At 40.2% G+C, this 20,891-nt stretch overlaps 2 protein-coding genes across 4 annotated transcripts; one reads left to right on the plus strand and one right to left on the minus strand.

Moving 5' to 3' along the window:
- Positions 1-5,099: 5,099 nt before the first annotated feature.
- Positions 5,100-15,484, plus strand: LOC117591423 (protein Tob1). Of its 3 annotated transcripts, none has more exons than XM_034284683.1 (5): positions 5,100-5,207; positions 12,823-13,568; positions 13,640-13,816; positions 13,885-14,360; positions 14,423-15,484. In XM_034284683.1, the coding sequence occupies exons 2-5, from the start codon at positions 13,416-13,418 to the stop codon at positions 15,204-15,206; spliced, it is 1,590 nt and encodes a 529-aa protein (XP_034140574.1). In that variant the 5' UTR covers positions 5,100-5,207; positions 12,823-13,415; the 3' UTR covers positions 15,207-15,484. The 3 variants fall into 3 exon arrangements, with proteins under 3 accessions (XP_034140574.1, XP_034140573.1, XP_034140572.1); XM_034284682.1 differs by having other exon boundaries at positions 5,101-5,235; positions 14,420-15,484; XM_034284681.1 differs by having other exon boundaries at positions 5,101-5,207; positions 14,420-15,484.
- LOC117591421 lies at positions 9,926-12,503 on the minus strand. The gene is made up of 8 exons (XM_034284677.1): positions 12,200-12,503; positions 12,029-12,133; positions 11,818-11,961; positions 11,651-11,762; positions 11,301-11,575; positions 11,051-11,239; positions 10,471-10,983; positions 9,926-10,377 (listed from the first exon to the last, which is right to left on the minus strand). The coding sequence occupies exons 1-8, from the start codon at positions 12,398-12,400 to the stop codon at positions 10,006-10,008; spliced, it is 1,911 nt and encodes a 636-aa protein (XP_034140568.1). The 5' UTR covers positions 12,401-12,503; the 3' UTR covers positions 9,926-10,005.
- Positions 15,485-20,891: the final 5,407 nt, after the last annotated feature.

Raw genomic sequence — 20,891 nt, forward strand, 5'->3', positions numbered from 1 at the left:
GGAACTTCATGGAAGATGTTTGGATGTTGGCACGCATGTATTTTAATCCCAAATGTTAGCTTAAGGACAACCTACGCGCCGATGCGTATATGGATTTTTGTGTGTTGGTTTCGAACCTAGCTTATGTATATCCTTTTCGACAATTGCTACCAGTACAGTGCGTTTCGAGGCAATAAGACAAACAGCTAGTTAGTCAGGATAGAAAGAAAGTATCTCAAAGGGAATGACAAAAATTTTTTTTTTTTACTTTTCCTATATTTGTATGTGTGTGTACTATATGTAAGTTTTATTATAGTTTCCCACGGTTCTTAAATGGAGTAATTGTTTAATATATTGTGCTTGAGAAACCTTCTAAATGTATATGTTTTTAAAGTGATTATCAAAAGAAGCCTCATGGCTTTTCCATTTTTATTTACCTGAAGAAACGTTCCTTTTTATGAATTGTTTTTTTTTTTGTATAGTTTCTCATTGTTATATTATATTTTGAAGTAGAAAATCATGAAAGGGCCAACGATTTTGTATTGTAAAATATATTTTCCTTTTCGCAACCATTATATTTTATGTTTTTCGTATAGATTTAGATGGTTCTATAAAATGTTTTTAATTCGATAGATTTATGTTTTTAATTGTCAAAATGAAAAACAAAGCTTAATCTTGATGTGCTGTCTTTTTAGCAAGGAAACGCACTGTGCGGCTTGAAGGCTTGTCTTAAGGCTCAAGCGATGCACGTGCTTAAAACGAAAAATTGTTTATAAATGTTAGATACTACACGGGTCTTCGGTTTTGACGAAGCTAGAGGCATATACTCCTACTACTCCCAGAAACTACATCCCCCTCCACTCCAAAATATTTAAAAAGCAAACGCTTTGTATGTATACAGTTGAAGTCGACCATGTTGAATAATCTTAATGTATTTTGATGTATGTCATATTACGACGTATGAATATCCTATATGTATAAAACGGTTCCATCCGCTTGTGGGTGTGGTTCCTTGCCTAAGTTCCAGCTCAACCTAAGAGATAGACCCTAGCCCCCAGCATCCCAGCGTGGGGTGTGGGTCCGTCATTAAAGCAAAATCAATTTCCTTTCAACGAGTATAACGAATCCCTTTTAATTTTTGTATTTTTTGTTTCTTTTTTTTAACATTAGAAGCTTTCGCTAAAGTAATATACATATTACCATATAAAAATATATATATTTGTGATACATATACTTACATGTTTTTTTTGTGCTTAGACTAGAGGAATAATTTATAAATTATTGTACCATAATAATACCATTAAAATCAAAACGAAGTCCTTGAAAGCCAATTTGAAAATAAAAACGAAATATTTTTGTATGCATGTTTGTTCGTTTCGAAATTTGAGAATTTATTGATGTACATATGTATGTATACTACGTCTATGTATCTATTTATGAGCATGTCGGTGTACCCCAAATATCTTGCAGAAATAAATAAACTATCCCAAAAACCCTGATACAAACGACTTTCTTAAAATTGTATTGTGGGTGTTTTCAGGTTTTCTAATAAGAGATAATTTGCATTCAGACATAATACCCAAACAGATCCAACAGCTTAAAAACAGCTTTCAAAGTGTCTGAGCTATATTATATTCATATAGACAGCAAGAAAGGATCGTTTCCAAACCTATAAAGCATACAGAATCCTGATCAATACCAATGTCCCTGTCGTACGCCTATTTCTCAGCTTAAAAAAAAAACAAACATAAAAGGGGAAAATGAAGTTTTATTGTATTGCATTGTGTTGTATTGAAACGATTTTGAGCCGAGGATTGTTTCTACTCACTTGACTTGAGTTTGCCTGGGTCTTGACGGGTGGCTTTGTCATGACCTTGGCTCTCTCTCCTTGAGCGTTTCTTTCCTTATCTTCGTGGTTCGTATGAATTTCGTTGATTTTTTCCGTAGAATCAGAGGATTGTAAAAAATGTAATATTGTGTAGGTGTGGGAGTGGAAGTTTATACTGGAACTTCCAGACGCTTTTGTTTTTTACACGTACTGTACAAAATTGTGTATGTTTTATGTACATATGTATGTACGTCCACCCGCTTGAAGGACGAACAGCTACATATGTATGTAAATGCAGAATGCAGGCCAACAATATTTTTGGAGCACTCTACTGTTGTGTTAAAGTAGTCTATGACGAAAATATATTGTACATATGTAAATACATACAAACATGAATGTGGACCCTTATGTATGTATTTATGTATGTAGATATGTATTAACATACATATGCATGTAAAATGTATGCTACTGTGCATGCACTTTCGTTTCTCATTCGACTTTTCTTTATTCTAGGGCATGCGGCCAAGTGGGGGCGGGTTTTGGGCTGTTGGAAGATTGTCTGTGTTCTGTGTGCGACCCGCACAAACCTTTTACCGGGCTTTCGCATTGTCCTAGCTCTTTTATTTTTACTACGAATAGACCACACACACACGGTCACATTTCAGAGAAAGCTTTGCATCCCCGCCCACACTCCTTAAAAAAGAGTGCAAGTGTGTGAGTGAGTGACAGAGAGCAAGAGTGGTCGTGAGAGCGGGGAGAGTGAGCGACTACCACGATTCGAAAACAACAAATCAACGATGAAAGCGCTTCGTGAATCACGCTGTGTGCCAAAGTATATTTTAATATGGTGAATCTTATACACTGAATCTGCTATGCCATTAGCAAATTTTTGGTATCCAGTTAAGAGCAGAATATAGTGCTGTGAGTGCTGAACGCACTAGTGCAAAAAAAAAAGGATTGTAAAAAATCACAAGCTTAATTTGCTTAGGTAATTGGAATAACTATATATCATTGTATCTACAAGTAATACGTTTTCTTCCTTTTGCAATTACGTTTATTTTCTCGATACAAAAAGACGATTACGAGTACAAAAATGTTCCGTGCAAACCAAACTTTCAGTTTTCACACTTTTTTTCAGAGAGTAAAAACAAGAACCTGTCTGAGTATGATGTTTTTCAGCGCACACAACCACATCTATGGACACATAGATTTATCTCGCTCTGACTGCGGGCATAAAACAATTCTTATATCAGCAACTGTCATAAGAGCACTCTCTGCTCATGCCTTACCTTGCGCAGATGTAGCCTGCTTAGTGGTTTACTACAACGGGACTTTCAAGAACCACTGACGTTCACACGGCGTTTTGCTGTTGGCGCGCGCGATACCCATTAAGTAACGGGCAGATGAGGCGTTTGACAAAAAGAAAAAAAAACGTACACACAAAAATTTGAAACAACCAACAAATAAATATACACCCCACTCACAAACACAACCGCATTCGAAATCTAAAAAAACAACGGAACGGAACGACACAGAAGAACAATTGCTGCAGCAATTGGAATAAATCGAGGATTATACAACCCGTGCTACGCTTCATCATCATCGTCATCAGGCAGCAGCCGCATCCCAATCAATCAACCAATCGAATTCGGTACATATTACTGCAATGCTTAGATAAGACTTTTAAACCATCAAAAAATGCAAAGATATATTTTGTATTTTCAAATGTGCTATGTAAGTATACATATACGAAGGCTGGATAGCTATTATACACGAACATACAAAGGCAATAACAATAATTGAAATGGAAATGCCAATAGTAGGAGCACATGGATATACATACATATGTACATATGTGTTCGCCGCTCAGTGGGGCAGTGTGGTGCTGCTCCAGTTTGTGCTCCCAAGAGCGAGACACAACGGGGACAAACCACAGCTGTTTCTCTCTCTCACGCAACTGGGTGCGTAGCAAGCAGCTTTTGAGCTACAGAAGGAGCAGCAGTATCTAACTCTCTCCCTTCTCTCTTGGCTGACAGCTGATAGATGCAGAACCAAAATGAACGAGAAGTAGGGGAAAGTATATACCGTTGCATACATCATGTACATAAAATCTGCCGTTCGATTTTGAGGGGGAACATCGTCTCTAGAGAAAAAACCCCATTGACTGCAGCTGTTTTTGCAGTTCTTTGTAGAGCCCAGAAGACCAGTAAGCAAAAGCCCCAGCGTCATTTGACATTTAAGCATACAACAAAATAGATATAAATATTTACAAATGTACACATGTATGTATGTATACGAATTCACAAGTACATACGCATGTACATGTGTATGTTTATCTAATAGATATTCCGTTTGGGAAACTATTTGTCGTTTCCATTTACGAGTGTGCCAGTGAGTGTTTGTGTTTTCGGGCGTTTATAGATAAACGTACGAAAAAATCATGTGCTTTTATTATTTTTGTGTGCTTTTTTTTTCGTGACGTAAAGAGTTGCGTTCCTACCGCATGAACAGCTGATGTTGTCGTGACTCTGAAAATGTGCATACAAATGAAAAAATTGTAGAATATCTCAATGTCAAAACAAAATTTCTCCCACAAATTCCTCGAAATCGGATAAAAGGTAGAGAAAGAAGGAAGACAATACAAAAGGAATGTCAATAAGTCCCTCAACAACCACACACGCATATGTATACACACGCAGACGTTCGATCAGCTGTTTTGTGTTGTTTTGCCATGGGCAAAAAAATATCTTGAGCGAAAAGTTTAGCCATTTCGTATTGTAGTGGAGAGTATGAATCTTTGCTGGTACTACTTGTGTTTGGTGTGTGTGTGTGTGTGTGTGTGTGTGTGTGTGTGTGTGTGTGTGTGTGTGTGTGTGTGCGTGCTGCTCTGTCTTTGGTATGCGTGTGTGTTTCTCTCTCTGCCTCTGATAGAAAAAAGGTATATTAAAAGACGGTAGGGTCGTCCCAGAGCGCAGTTAAATGGTTCAATATGAAACAAAAACTCAACGCTAAATTTGTATTATCTGCTTCATTTGCCGCAAGATATTATTCAAGAGAGAGGCGAATACATGTACATATGTATTTACATACATCTCAATTTCCGAACAATGTTGCTGGTTTTGTTGCTGGTTATGACCAGCTTTTCATCCATTTAAGTGTAGTAGACGACCATTACTTGGTCGACTGAGTGACCAACACAATGGCTACCCAGTGTTGGTCGGACTGCCATACCCTCCCATTCAATATACTTTGGATAGCAGCAGCAGCGGCAGGGGAAATTGAGAGCTAAGCTGCCTTGGCGCTCGGGCTAGTCGGTGGAAAATGTTGCTGACATTAAGTACATATTGTTTAGTGTCTTTTTTTTCGTGATCTTGTAATATGAATTACTGCATCCGTCTACGTGTGTACATCAGCCAAAAAGTTTAAAAGTGCGTGAGTTTGTGCGTTGCATGTCGATGCGTTTGATTATGATAACCTAAAAGCATTATGCAAGCATTGTTTGTAATTTTGTTGTTTCTTTGACAGTGTGTGTGTGAGTGTGAGAATATAGTATTTGTATGTGTCGATGTACAACGAAAGGAATCAAAAGTTTACAGTAAAAGAAGAGACAAAAACAAAGAGGGATGCATAGAACTGAACTTTATGTAATCAGACAACCCGTTTGATTTGCTATTATTACCCCTCATTGCCTCTGGCTCTGGCTCTGGCTCCAACTTTGAAACGGTTAAATGTGCAGTCAGCACCTTTGCTGTCTCTCTCTCTCTCCGGCCCCTCCAAGTGTCAGTGATGTAACAGAAATTTTGTTTTGTTTTTTGTTTTCTACGACATATGAACTGGATTACACAGTGGCATGTGAAAACATGAGGGGAAGGCCAGATCCGAATGATGATGCTTTTTATACCCTTGAAAATCCAGTGGTCCGATATCATCAAATTGTCTTGATCCATGAAACTATACCTTGATACAGTTTTTTCCTTGAAGAAATATTGGTTTCTTCTTCAAATTCTTTTGTTGCGTTGTTTCGGGTTTCTTTTGAAATAATGCAATAAACATACATTTTTGTTATAGTTGGCTGCAAAAATAAGATACATGGCTTCATATTTACTTCTCTGTGATGCCAAGCATCTGCTTCAAATCGTAATACCCTTCTCAAAAGGGTATACAAAAATAGAAGCAACGCAAATGAGAAACGAAAACAAACAACCGCAATAAATTGACACACTGTTTTCTGTGCGCGCTCCCTCTCCTCACCCGTGCATATGTACATAATGCATACATATGTATTACGTACACATATACGTACATATGTATGTATAAACATTTGTGTGAGCTGAGTTGGAAAGCAGGAGTGGGAGAGGGAGTGGATGGAGGGGAGGGTCTAATTATGTGCAAACAAGTAATTTGAAGGCTGCGTCTGGCCGTATCGCGAATGCCCTTAACTGCTGATTATCGTCATAGCATTCGAAATCGACGGCTGAACGTAATTGAATTAATTTTTACCTAATGGAAAAACAACAACCATGGGCCCAACCAATTGGCTTGCGGTAAATGCAGCGACAAAGGCTTTGCTGCTCCTAGCTGCCTGATATGATATGGAAAGAAATACAAATGTATAAGGGTATGACTCCAAAAACTATGCTATAAATACAAATGAGATCCCTGGAGTAGAAATCTTGGATTTATCAAAAAAATCGAATTTAGGGCTAAGGGCTTGGGACTTCTGGCGTTTAAAATATGTTTCAAATTACATTCATACGTAAATATGTATGTATACGAGTACATACTCTTCAATTGAAAGTTGACTTTTAGCATACTCAATGTTTCTATAACTAAAACTAATACAATTTACATATAATTTCTCCACAATTCGCACGTGCCTTTTAAACGAACATACAAACATTTATATGTATTTATGTATATGGATACACACGGAATGCATGACAATTAAATAGCTTGTTTATACAAATGTACATAGCAGCTAGACGTTCTACGGTACCGTACAACTCTATTTAATTGTTGTTTCTTTATCAAATTAGCGAAGTTTGATAAGGAACGTATGCACTGTGCACTTCCACTGTGGCTCTGCTCCACATACTTTATTAAAATAAGTAAACAAAGTGTCAGTTTTTCTAGTACACAGAAGTGTTCTGTAAATGATAATGATACATAAACATCTGCATGTTTTTTTCGTTCGATTCAAAACTACAACACAGAGCTAAATACGATAAATTATAATAATACTAGTTAATTAGCTATGTATGTATGCTTAAAACGCTCCAATGGGTACCCAGTAAAAAATGGGCTGGTACACCTGTACTTTATAAATTAAGAGCTACGATTCCATTTAACCCCCTAGATAAGAGCCCTACTTTACATGTACATATGTATGTACATATTGGTTGGGCATATCCTGTTAACATATGGGTAATAATCCCATATACCAGAGGCGGCAGTATGACTGTTTAACATTTCTAGATTTCACACGATGTAGAACGTAAACACGGGAATAACAATAACAACGGTCATTTGGCTCACTCTTCCTCTCTCTCCCTAACTTTATATTAGCAGCTGTCTAATGAGTGCTCTCTGGCTCTTGTTCGTACTCTAAGCTCTCTCTCGCTGTCCCTATTTCTGACTGTTTGTGATTTTCCCCATTTCCCCACTCTACTTGTCTGTTGTATGTCGCGTGCGCTGCTGCACTCGGGAATGAGGGGTTCGGGTCGCTCTTTGAAATGCAAAAATCAATAAAATCTGGGCCAACAGTTTTAAAGGTTGATTTAAGCGGTATGACGCTGTCGCAGCTCCTGCATCTCTGTATGTGTTTCTGTATCCAGTGTGTGTGTTCTTGTAAATAAATAAACATTCAAAAGTCCATCACGCTCCTCCCACCTGCGGATTACCCCAGAGGTTCCCCATCAGGGCTGTTGTTGGTGTCACACTGCCATTAAAGATGCGTCGCTTTCGCTCTGCCAGAGTGCGCGTCCTATGTAGAAGCGTAAAAGTGAAACTAGAGCTTTTTCAAGTTCACTACCCAAACACACACACGCACACAAACGCATGAATATGCACATGAACATGCACATGCAGTGGGTGGAATATAACGGCATGTTCATACATACATATGTACTTGTCGTATGTAGGGAGTATGTGAGTGCCATTCCATATAATGTGCAGCATTAGTGCACCTTTCACGTCATCACGTATCGTGCTTCCCCATGGAATGATCTTAGATCCGAACTGGGTTAACCGCCGCCCTCAGGCCCCCGGCCACTACCCACGCCCAAGTCTAATGTCAAGGTTATCGTCGAAAATCCAGCTAATTTTCTTCAATATCGCAATCTGCAATGCCAAACTAGTTAATCTTGTTAGTTTATGAAGAAATTCAATTAACTCGAAAGTTTTCAGCCAAGGCAGAGCTACAGCCTCCCACACATACCTATAGACACATGTATGTCCGGGTTACGGGAAGATGAGTATAGTGGGCATAAGTACAGCATATGTACGTATGTACATATATTTAATACCACATACGCACATATAAGGTTGTATTGCTTTTTTTTAGCTGAAAAATATGCCAGAACATTTTTAAGAACTCAAAAACATTTGCCAATGAAAGGCCAAGAAGTTTTTTGCGATTTAAAGTTAATACGAAACGGCTAAGTTCAGACACGCCATGCAAAGATTTGGTAAAGGGTCGATATAAGGGACTATGATCCCATAATCGCGAAAATGTAGCCTTGATGCACCGATATTTTTCAAGAATTTACGCGCACTTAACACACGTTATTTTCCAATTGCATTCCAAACTTTATTTTTCTCATATGCTATTGGCTTAGGGAATATTTATAAATGAGTTTCAAACTTAAAGTCTATTTAATGTCTTAACGCTCACCAGTATCCAATTTCTAACTGAGTGTATAAAAAATGAGTAAGCATGCGAAAGTCAAATAAACACTTGTTTGATTTCCAGCAATTGAGGATAATTCGAGAAAATAAAAACATTCGATTCCCCAGGCTCAGATATCCAAGTATGTATCTTAAATCAAACTGTGTGAAACCTTAGTACCAATGCATACATATGTACATATCTGTACCAACTCTTATGAAACACCTGACGCACTACCGGATGCAACAAATATCGTTGCAGGCATCACCTTTGACCTTTTACCCAGCAATGAGCTCTGCTGTTCCCCAGCTCAAGCTGAAGCTCTCCACTGCATCCGTGGTGGCATTGAAATACCGTTTGGGAAAATGGCATTTTCCCCTTGTGATGATGTATTGCATTGGCCAGCTAGGTGGCTATTTTTGGCATTTCCAATTTATATGTGTACATATCTACATGCATACACACATTTATATGTTCTTGTGCCACTCTCGTGAAAGGAAAACTCAAGCTTCCAGTGGCGGGGGCTTGAGGGTTTCAATGTGTGTGGCCTTCAGATGATTTAAAAAAGACACACAGCTATTAGTATATACTACGAGTATGTATGTATATATAAGCAGCACATAAACGCGCTGTGCACCTACACAGCTGCTGCAGCAGCAGATTGCAGATCTCGGGGTCGTTTATATGTCATTGCGCACCCGCTGCTCGGCGCAGTAGTAGTAGAAGGGCAAGAGAGCAAGCTCAAGCTCTTTCACTCTCTCTCTCTCTCTCTCTCTCTCTCTCTCTCTGGCTTTAAGTTTATTTTTATCCGCACGCACCATCGAGCGTTGGATGAGTGAATACGAGAGAGTGAGAGGGACGAAGGATGTAAGCTTTGCGTGGGAAGTTCGCGTGGTGCTCCAGTTATGATTACGAATGCACTTCGGCTTTCTGAACTATTTTAAAGGGGAAAGCACTCTCTCTCTTTACCTCTTCAGTTAACCTACATATACCACGCATTGGCATGATGCGTTAGGATAGTGAGTGCAGTGAAGGGGAAGTGTTAGTCCGAATGACGTAGGAAGAGCTCCATCAACAAATATATGAACGTGTAGCTCCAAAACTGTTGAAGAAGTTGCAACAATACATAAGACTGAAGATGTATGTATGTACATACACCACACTCAATACATATACGACGCTGTACCTATATGAGTATTACTTTCTTTTACTTGAGTATAACACAGAGAATTTGATGAATGCATTCATTGCCTGCATGGGAGCGAAAAGTGGGATGGGATTATGGCTAGCCGAGGCGAAGCGAGCCGAGCACTTATGTATCATCGCTGGTCTCCAAAATGCGACATATAATGGGTATGTCCTCCTCCTTTGTCATATTGCCTTTCGAGTTGGGGTCCAGAGTGCTCTGGAGGTAGTCACGTCGGAACTTGTCCCAGCGCCGCGTCTTCAGGTAGTCCTCGAACAGGGCCTGCCGTGAGGGCACACTGCACTCAAAGTAGAAGCGTCGACGCTGCCAGATATTGCCCGGATTCTGTTCATCCTCCAGCAGCCAGAAGCGCGGCAGCACCAGGCACTGGACCACAGTACGGGACATTATCACACGGTGCTCCATCTTTTCGCCGAGACCAAAAATGCTCCCAAATGTGAGCGAGCCTACGTCTATAAAATGGGTTTTAACCTGGTCCTGTGCGGTTGGCCCCCAGGAAAGTGAAAGTGAGTGAAAATATGGAATGAAGGACCATGGAGGTGTACATATGTATGTGTCTTTGGGACTTACATGCAACGAAGAGAGAAGTGTCGCATCCGACCTATAAGAGCTCAGTATGGTACGAGCGGAGGAGCTGGCCGTAAATAATTCGGAGGTGACTGTGCCCAAACGTGTTGAGGATTGAGAGGCGGATGGAAGTGTTCGCCGCTTCATTGAGGATTGAGAGGCGGATGGGAGTGTTCGCCGCTTCATTGAGGATTGAGAGATCGTTGTTCGCTTTGATGCCGATTGGGAGGCAAGTGTTCTTCGCTTCGCACCCGAGCTAGAGGATCCCGCAGCATCGGAGTCCGATTCAACGGATACCTCCTCAGCGAAATATTCATAAAAGTCCTCGTAGTCAAAGAGCTCATCCTCCCCTTCGGCATCTTCAATCTCCTCTTCGGTATCCGCGGTGTGCCTTTGTGTTTTGTGCGTAACTCGCCTCGTCTGCATTATGGTTTTCTTTCTATGTGAGTGCTCATGCAGGAAGCTGTGGCCCATGCCACAATATGCCTCGATCTCCTTCAGTCCCATTTTACGCATCTATCGAGTTCGAAATGGAAGTGAATAAGACATGTAGAAATATATTTACATAGGTGGATGGCCATACCGCTTGTTTCTTTAGGCCTTTCGATTCGGCGTCTTCCGAGGAGCTTGAGGCCAACAAATTCTGAATATCCAAAGGCGTGTACTCTGGAGCATAGGCCGAGTTCTTTGAATCGTGAAACACATTCCGAGCCTCGTCCTTCTTTTGTATTTCGGTCAGATTAATTACAGTCTTGCCCCTATGGTTACCGATCTGTAATGAAACCAACCAATTTAATCAAAGATTAAAGATCTGTAAGATATATAAATTTCACCTTGATGTTCAGGCATTGGAGGATGACGCATTCGCCGCTTAAAACAAAATGCACCAAGTTCACGGAGCCCTTGTCCTCGACATAGATCGTCTCCAGAGGATCATACTGCACCACAGATCCAAACATACAGGCACGTCGTATCTGATCCTCATTCAGAAAATTAAAGTAGTCAAAGGCTCGCAAGGCCTGTTTCTTTTCGTTCCATTTCTTCTCCATGAAGGGCTTCAGAATGCGATTGTAGTCGTTGTCGAATATTGCCAATATCTCACAATGTGCTTCAGAAAGGAGCCAACATATAGATTCAGATCAGATTAGTCTATTTCGAATGATCGAATGAAGGAAGAGCTTACACAGTGTCGTGAATGTGTTCATTCGGGGGCAATCCTCAACCATTTCCACTTCTCCGATGCAGTCGCCCGGACCGAATATGGCCATAGATACTTGAGTGATTTCCTTTGTTATCTGTGGACAGATATTTAAGAGAATCTCGATCATGTTAGGGTTTGTGCTGATCTACCTTATTGTATTCACTTTTTTTCATTTCCACTTCGCCGTTCAGTATGAAGTACACGGTAACGGGCAGGTCCCCTTCTTTGATTAGAACTCTTGACTTAGTTATGCACAATAACTTTATAACCGGCACCATGCGAGCACGGATTTTCTACATCACAGGCCACAGAAGGAAGATTAAGCTAAAACTAAAATGAAACCTCGCTTAGAGTGCTTACCGGGGGTATCTTGGCGAAGCAGGTGAGCCCGGCCAAGACCATGCAGAGCTTTTTTCGATCTTCAATGGTTCGCGCCCAAGGGAGCGTGCGCAGCAGCGTCTTCTCCTGCAATAGTCGAAGTAATTACCAATCGGAATCGATTACCCGCATGATTGGGTTGGTGTTGCTTACCGCTACGGTGAGCATTCCGCGCTTCTTCTTCTGCCGCACCAGCAGAGCCACGTTCTTCTTGACATTCATCGAGAGGCCCTGCTCCTCGACTTCGACCAGCCAATGCTGGTTCATAATCACCGCCCGTACCAATTTTTTGAAGCGGTTGCGTATCAGCTTCCTCCTGATGTTCACATCCGCGTCGGTGCGTGGCTGCTTCATCACTCCTCCCACCTAATCACTACCACACCAAATCGGATTTGAAATATAAAAAGGAACGCAACTCTGTGTCAGTGTGTTGTGTGTTGTGTATTTTGTGTGTTTTGTTTCTATTATTTAAAGTATGCTCGTGTAGGTTTTGTGTGTGTATGTGTCAAATGTGACTTAAAAAAATAGGTTAAGTGGTTACGATGCCCCAAACACTTGGGTTTACCCTTTCGTTTAAGCTCATCATTGGGCTGCAATTGAAAATCTTATCAAGGAAATTAGTCTTTAATATTAAATATTTAATATTTGTGCAGCTTTAATTTTCAGCACCACTATTTGAGTGCTTTTTTTTAATGGTTTTTGTGGAGCAGTCAAAAAGTGATCATTTCCTCATGTTAATTGAGTTTCTATAATCGTTTCCTCATTTATTTTTTCAGCTACGGACACACACACCACATACAAAACTTGTTATAGAATTGCACGACTCTGAGGAGAAACCCCTCATGGAGGCGCTCTAGGAAGGAGACAGAGGAAAACGGGCCAACGTTTGCCAAAACTCAAAGACAGCAAAAGACAGGAAGTAACTAACTAGCAGCCGACTCAGACAAAGCCATTAGCAACTACTTTACACGCCCAAACACACACACACAAGAACACAAGAACACAAAACACACAAAAACACACAATCTACCCTTTTAATGGGAGATGATGCTCTGTAAATACATAAGACATATTTAGGATCTAGGACTCCACAATACACTCAACTCTCTGAGATAAATACACAAACGGAGACAAAGTAAACACAATAGACTCCCCAGAAAAATACTAGTTGTATAGCCCGAAAACTTGACAGTCAAAATTGAATTGGGACTTCATAAATGTGCGTTTGATCAATCAAAAGAATATTATAAATACTCGTCCACGACTCCAGAGAATCGAGCGAAAAAAGACAAACAGCGAAGAGTTGCGAAAGAATCGGAGTAGGGAGTACGGAGTACGGAGAACCAGGGTACAGGTTACGACTGCCAAGATGCATATTGAAATCCAGGTGGCCCTGAATTTTGTCATCTCCTATCTCTACAACAAACTGCCCCGCCGACGCGTAAACATATTTGGCGAGGAGCTGGAGAAGGCATTGCGCGACAAATTCCAGGGACACTGGTACCCGGAGAAGCCATTCAAGGTATGAATTTACCATTCCCGGAAGATATCTACAAATTGAATCGACTTTCTGAATACTTTTGTTTGTTGCAGGGTTCCGCTTATCGTTGCCTGAAGACCGGCGATGCCATCGACTCGGTGCTGGAGCGTGCGGCTCGGGAGAGCGGTGTGCCCATCAGTGATGTATTAGAGAATCTGCCACACGAGCTGTCCGTGTGGATGGATCCCGGCGAGGTGTCCTTCCGCGTTGGCGAGAAGGGAGCCGTGAAGGTAAGCCACACAATTGTTACCCAAACAAAAGAATCTCCCAGTAATCTCCCAGTCTTTTTGCGCTGCAGATTCTTTATACAGAGAACAATGAGAATCACGAGGATAGCCGCTCGGCAGATCGTGAGGTCACCAAGACGTTCAATCCGGAGGCCCAATGCTTTCGACCCATCGATGTGGTCAACACGACCCTCACCAATCTGAGTCTAAGCCCCAAGTCATTGCCGGTGCCCATGCCCCAGGCAGGCTCCTCGCCGCACTCGGCCGCCTCTGGGTCGCCCACCTATAAGGGCAGCCCCAATCCCAATGCCAGCAATGGCAGCTGTGGCTCTGCCTCCGGCTCGTCCACTGGCTCGGCTACGACTCAGGGTCAGGCACAGGGTCAGACAACTCAGGCTCCGCCGCACGGCAATACTTCAGCTGGGGGCACAGCCTCGGCGTACTTGCAACGGGCACCACAAGCGCCATTAACCTTCACGACAGCCACCTTTGCCCAGACTAAATTCGGCAGCACCAAGCTAAAGACCAGCTCGAAGCGCGCCAACAGGTAAGGCTCTTGACACTTGTGCCATACCATCCACATTTATTTCATTTTTATCATTGCAGCAGCGCTTACCGCATGTCGCCCACAGAGTTCTCTAACTACATCAAGCAGCGAGCCATACAGCAGCAGATGCATCACGGCCATGGGGTCGTCTCGTCCCAGGGCTATGCCGCCTTGGACCCTGTGTCGCCGGCACGCTCGATCTCGCCCAATCCACTGGCCCTGGGCGGCCAAATGGCCACCGGAGCTGTAGCCGGTGATCACTTCTTTTATCCCGGCGTGGTGATGGGCCTATATCCTCCGTTCAATGGCCAGCGGAATCTCTACGAGTCACACTTCAACGGCGATGCCAACATGGCCATGTTTGCCGGGCATCCACATGTCAATCCCGTGGGTGGTGGAGCCAAGTACAGTACTTACATGGAGGCTTGCTACTATCCCAACGGCCAGCAATTGTCCCAGCAGCAGCAGCAGCTGGGCGGACAAATGGACAACGAGAACTGCTCATATGGCCTAGAGGCAGATCAGTGTAACATCGATGAGGTGGGAGCAGCATCAGTCGGAGTTGGCGCTGGAGCTGGGGCTGGGGCTGGGGCTGGGGCTGGGGACTCTTCCCCAGACAACAGTCCCATTGCCACTCCACCAGTGGCTGCGATGCCTAACCAAAATTCTGCTGCTGTTGCAGCCACCACTGTAGACACAGCAGCCACAGCCGGACCGGCCAGCCCGGGTGTCAATCAGCAGCAGCAGCAGCAGACAGAGTCCTCATCGTCCTCCAATCTGATTGATGGGATCAACTCGTTCTACGGCACTGGATCATCCTATCAGCAGCTGCTGGTGGCCAACTAGGCCTCCCTTCAGCCTCTAGCCACAATAACCGATAGATCAGAGATCAGTAACAAACACCGAAACAGACAGAGACATACCAACCCCGAGGCATAGCGGCAACACCGAGAGAATAGAACCGACCGACCGACCGATAACTAAAGAGCCAGAACAATAGAATCTAGATTTAAACGAAAGCTCCGCCACATAGTTATATATATAGAGTTAATTATTGGGTCCGACTGGCCCCAGAGAGCCAGGCACCATACCGATCCAATTGTTACAACATTTTGAGCCACAAATAGAAGAAAGACCCTTCAATTCAAACAAAAAGTTCAAGAAATAGGATCCGTTTAGCTATAAACATTTTGGATTGTGTACACCTCTTGTTTGTGTTGTATATATAATTATGGAAAGCTATGGTATACAGATGACGAACCTAACCATATACGATAGTTATCTATACCCCTAGACCCATTCAATCAGACTGTGTAGGATGGCCACCCCTACTGATAGGAAATTGTATAAATGCATATTTTTTACGACGCTCGTTCGTAGGTACGAATATACCTACCACATACCGAAAGACATACCCATAGATAGACCAAACCTACACTTTGTGCATGGGCCTATTTATGAGAGAGTTCTAATAGAGCCCATACGGACAGGTATACATATGTACATATATACCTACTATTTATATTTTGTTATTCAATTTGAAATGAAGTTTCTTTGTTTTGAAATGCCTAGAGTATATATATACTGAATACATACATATATAGCTGCATATATGTATAAGATCTGCACAGAAACACAACAGACACTGAGACAGAGACAGACACAGAGACAGGTGTGTGGCCGCCATAGGCGTGCATCGCTAATAAAACAAACAACAGAACATAAAAAAAAACACATAAAACAATTCATGTATAAAAGGAAATCCTGTAGAATTTCTCAAACTAATTGTTTTTAATTGTTATACATAAATATGTACATGCATATATTTAAATATCCATCAACTGGATCAACTTTTGACATTAAGTTTTTAATTAGTTCTAAACTAAGAGATAAGCTCATTTTTGATATCAACAAGAAGAGGCGATGAAGAGGAATGAAAGGGAAATGGAAACTTGCATGCCCAACCCATTATGAGCCATACAAGCGTTGTGCGTCTTGGGAAGCGATCAATTTCGAATGAGCCCGAATATCATCGCTCCCAGATACTCGACAAAAGTTTGAGTCACCCCTTCGACTGTAACCTACCGACTGTAAGTGGTTGGGATATTCTAGCGAGCTGAATGATACGATGCAAGGAGATCCCTAGAATATTGGACCCCAACCATTCGAGTTATCCAAGCCAACTTTAGTCCACCCAATGCAGTGGATCCTTGACTCTAACCATAAACCACTCTCCAGAAAGGAATGGAAATGCAAGCAATGAAAACCTCGGACGCTCGACCACTCGTAGCAGAGGATCTAAAGGTAAAAAGGCATAAACCAAAAGAGAAAAAAAACAAAACCAAATTATAAGTACTATAAAGAACTCTTTTCATTTGTGTGTTATACTGTATGTATTACTATTTGACTTCATATTTTTTTTATATTGTATGTATATCTATTTTTATATGAACATTTGTAATTTTTGATAAATCAAGTAAAGTAAAAAACAATTTTATACTTTTTATATGGGCTTACGTGAAGAATACCTTGTGCTATGTAGTATAAATGTTTACTTTAATTTTCAAAACAAAACACAAACAAACGAATGCGAAATGTCGCAAAGGAACACAACAAAAACCAAGAAAATCAAAGCAAAAAAAAACCAAATGAGCATTTTTATTTGACTTCCATTTGAAAGAAAAATCCCCCAATCGAAACACGAATACACATAGAAATTATTGATGTAAATATCTCATCGGATATACAGATATGTTTGTAATAGGTTTATCATTTTCCTTCTCCCGAATTTAATGGCTGACACCTCTTGATGTATATTGAATAATGGTTTAATGGAAATATCTATATATATTATATACATAGATTAATGTGTAAGTAGATGAAGTTAGGGGCAACCAGAAACCAACCAACAAACAAACTGATAGACAGACATACATACATACAATATGTGTATAAGAAGTACTCTCTCCCACATGCAGACAGAAACCTTAGAGATAATGCCGGTGCATATATGTATATTACATCTAAAGAAAAGATCTTGTTAAGTAGTATTTGTAATTTATGCAAATATTTTTTACATTTTGTTACAACTGAGAATGAGAAAAGATGATGTGCAGAGAGTAGAGCGACAAAAGAGGAGGACAGCAGGAAGATTTTAAACATTTTAAAAAAATGTATTCGAATAATATGTACCTACACATCCCACAGATATGTGTATCTCAAACTTACCACTGACAAACGGAAATTTAATGAAACATTTAAAGTACCTTAAAGAAGCTTCTAACTACAGCTACTGTGATCACGATCAAGAGTCAAAAATCAAAACCAGAATCAAAGTCAGAATTATTGATAAGCTTCAATTGCTATTCGATCATCCCTCAACAATCCGTGCGGACCAGGAACTCTACATATGTATGTACATACATACGTTCACTGGGAGCCACTGCATCGGACAACAGGGGTCAACGAATTGCTGATTTCTTGCTTTTGAATTCTGATCATAGTAGTGCTTAAGTACCTTCATACATACATACTTACATCACACTCGTGCATCGCCCCATTTGACACACGAAAACGAAAGAGCGTATGGACACAGGACACTTTCTTTAGATATATTAGAAGCTATCCAACAACTATCAAAACAAAACATAAAACTAAAAACAGAAAAGGCAACAACTTTTTTACTTTTATATATATATATAAAGATTCAATATATATATGTATGTGGTATATGCATGTCTCCATTCTGAATGTACAATATTATACAAAGCAATGTCTGTTTCTCGATGTATGTACATAGCTCGTAAAGTTAATAGCGAAAAGAACACATAATGTTAACAAATGTCCCACATGCCATAAGCTGTATAGATACAAAATGATATGGATATGGCCCTAACTCTCACTTTTCCCCCTCTGCCCGGTTAGAGGGCGGCAAAGTTGTATAGAATACAATAGTAATAACAAATATATATAGAATACATATGTAAGAGAATACTGATCGCTTGCTTAGGCACTTTTCTATTGTGATTGTGATACCAATGTAAGGCACAGATGCAGATATACAGATACTGAGATCGATACCTAGCGGAACATACATACCTATTTAGATGTCGATGTCCACCAACTTGAGAACCTTAAGCTAAGTCAAGATAAGATCAGATCAAAACAGATCCGAATTGTATCCGAAAGACACTTAACAGCAACTGGATTAGGAGTAGGAATAGGAACGGGAATCATCATGGTAGATACTACAAAATATACAAATTACATACACTATATTTTACAATATGGAAACACACACACACACACTCATAGGAATCTAAGAGTTCGGATCTGTCAAGATGGTAGTAGGAAGCAACTCACTAACTAAACTAAAGAGCAACATTGGTGTTAATCAATTTGTAGGTAAGAGAGAAGCCACTAACAAAACAAAATGAACAGACAACATAAAACCAAAGTACATAGTAATTATAATAATAATAACTGTTTTTTATACCTCAGATATGTTTCTAAGTATATGAGTATGTGTGCGTATGTTTACCAAATAATATTCTATATACAGGCATACAGAAAGAACTCCACTCCCTAACTACCCAAATGCAATCCCAAACCCAAACCCAAACCCAGATCCAAAGCAAAGCAAACTAAATTAAATTATATTACAGCCAGTGGGCTGGCGTCTATAAGGTGTTTAGGTATCGTTATCTGGATAAGTAGTTAGAGGACAAAATTCTGTTATGAATGTTGGATGTAACTTTTGTATATTTTTAGGTAACTTCTTCAATTGATACGCTTCTTTTCCAAACAAAAATCTAAATGTGCATTATCTACCTACCCACACACACAAACACACACATCACAACCACTGACTAATGTGGGGATCCCAGGCTCTAAGATTGGGGATTGTATGTATTGTATGGATATGTATTCCTGGAACATTGGCGGGCCAACAATCATCGCCACAAATTAAGCTCAATATGTACCATGTGCGTACTATATGTTTCGGCATAATTAAATCGAAATACTCGTAGCTCTACCGTATGGGAGGTGCCTACGCCGTAGGTATTCCCATAGACACTGAGATATGTACCAGATGTATTTTTGAATGAATGTCTAGTTTCTTACATATATGCGTACAATATACGAGTACATATATCTACATATATATTTTATGCCTAAGTGAAATCAGCAATGGACATGGAAAATAATGTGATTTAAGTTTGGCAATTGGTCATCTTTCGTTGAGGGTTGCATACGTAGCGGAAACAAATGAGTACGTAGAAGAGTGCAATAAATTAAAATTTACATTTACATTTACATTTAAATGTGTATAAATATACACACAATACATACATATGTACGACTATAATTATGTTCTAAACTTCGACTCCAATAAGTTATCGTGCTATCTCGTACTGATTGCCATATCGCTCGCGTATGATTGCTATATCGTATCGATCGTTTAACAGCAAAAGAATAAAATATGAAAATTCGAATTAAATAAAATGCATATCAGTGAACACAATACAATAACGATGTATGTAAGGACAGATGGACAAACAGACAGACAGAGAAAAACAATATATTGAATTTAAAGTGCTATAAATGTGTATGTATGTATGTATACCCTATACCCAGTACACAAATACGAGTATTCAATCAATTCAAGAAGAACAGAAACCCCTTACGTGTGTACATAAGCATAGAGGTAATTTATGTAATATATATGTATATGTATTATGTATAGTAAAAAATATAACTTCCATAATGAGTATTTTTCATATTACCTTTAATAGAATAAAGATTATCGTATTATTCGAATACATATACCTGAGTTTTTTATCTACCCTACTTCTCGTCCTACAACTCTTATGAATATCCATGCTGCTTTACCAAAAACACACGTAAGTAATCTAATAAACAATTTTAAAGATTTATCAGAGGCTCATCTAAATCTGTGTATAATTTAATATGTACAAACATTCCATGTATAAACACTTTTCAAACAAACGTTAACTGAAGTTAACGCATAGCGCAATTTAAGAAATTTTACATAAACCATTAGCTAATAAATATTTCCGAAGTTGATATTTAAATTCCCTTGAACTTGGGTGGTCATGTAGTTCAGCTTTTGACCGAAGATCTTCGAAAAATTGGTCTAAAGAGTCCAGCGATATTCTGCTAGTTATCACGTATTCCATGCCATACTTTGTGTCTACATATTGAAATAAATGATCCAACGACGTATGGCTGACAATCACACCCTTTTGAAAGGGAAGTTTGTGATTGGAATTTGGCACTATCGGGGTGGACATGATGGCAGTCATCTCACTGAGCACTTTTCGCTGCTCATTTAGAGATTTACCAAACGGTTGCTTGGTCGGAATCGAGTTGGCTTTCGAAAGTTTAACATTAAATATGTCAAACCAATCGTTGGCCAGCTGAACGAAATCTGCTGTTTCACAGGCATTATCTTCATCCAATCGCAGTTGCTGGCAATGACGAATGGCACTTGCTGGAGAACAATTGAGT

This window comes from Drosophila guanche, unplaced genomic scaffold, assembly GCF_900245975.1.
Source record: "Drosophila guanche unplaced genomic scaffold, DGUA_6, whole genome shotgun sequence".
Taxonomy (NCBI): Eukaryota; Metazoa; Arthropoda; class Insecta; order Diptera; family Drosophilidae; genus Drosophila; species Drosophila guanche.

What these genes read in the sequence shown, in the direction of transcription:
- LOC117591421 (XM_034284677.1), bottom strand. Translation starts at nt 12,400, where the DNA reads ATGAAGCAGCCACGCACCGACGCGGATGTGAACATCAGGAGGAAGCTG. An exon ending in GCTTCGCCAAGATACCCCCG is followed by an intron (nt 11,962 to 12,028) that starts GTAAGCACTCTA and finishes CCTGTGATGTAG; the next exon opens with AAAATCCGTGCTCGCATGGT. An exon ending in TCCAATGCCTGAACATCAAG is followed by an intron (nt 11,240 to 11,300) that starts GTGAAATTTATA and finishes GTTTCATTACAG; the next exon opens with ATCGGTAACCATAGGGGCAA.
- LOC117591423 (XM_034284682.1), top strand. Translation starts at nt 13,416, where the DNA reads ATGCATATTGAAATCCAGGTGGCCCTGAATTTTGTCATCTCCTATCTC. An exon ending in ACCCGGAGAAGCCATTCAAG is followed by an intron (nt 13,569 to 13,639) that starts GTATGAATTTAC and finishes TGTTTGTTGCAG; the next exon opens with GGTTCCGCTTATCGTTGCCT. An exon ending in GCGAGAAGGGAGCCGTGAAG is followed by an intron (nt 13,817 to 13,884) that starts GTAAGCCACACA and finishes TTTGCGCTGCAG; the next exon opens with ATTCTTTATACAGAGAACAA.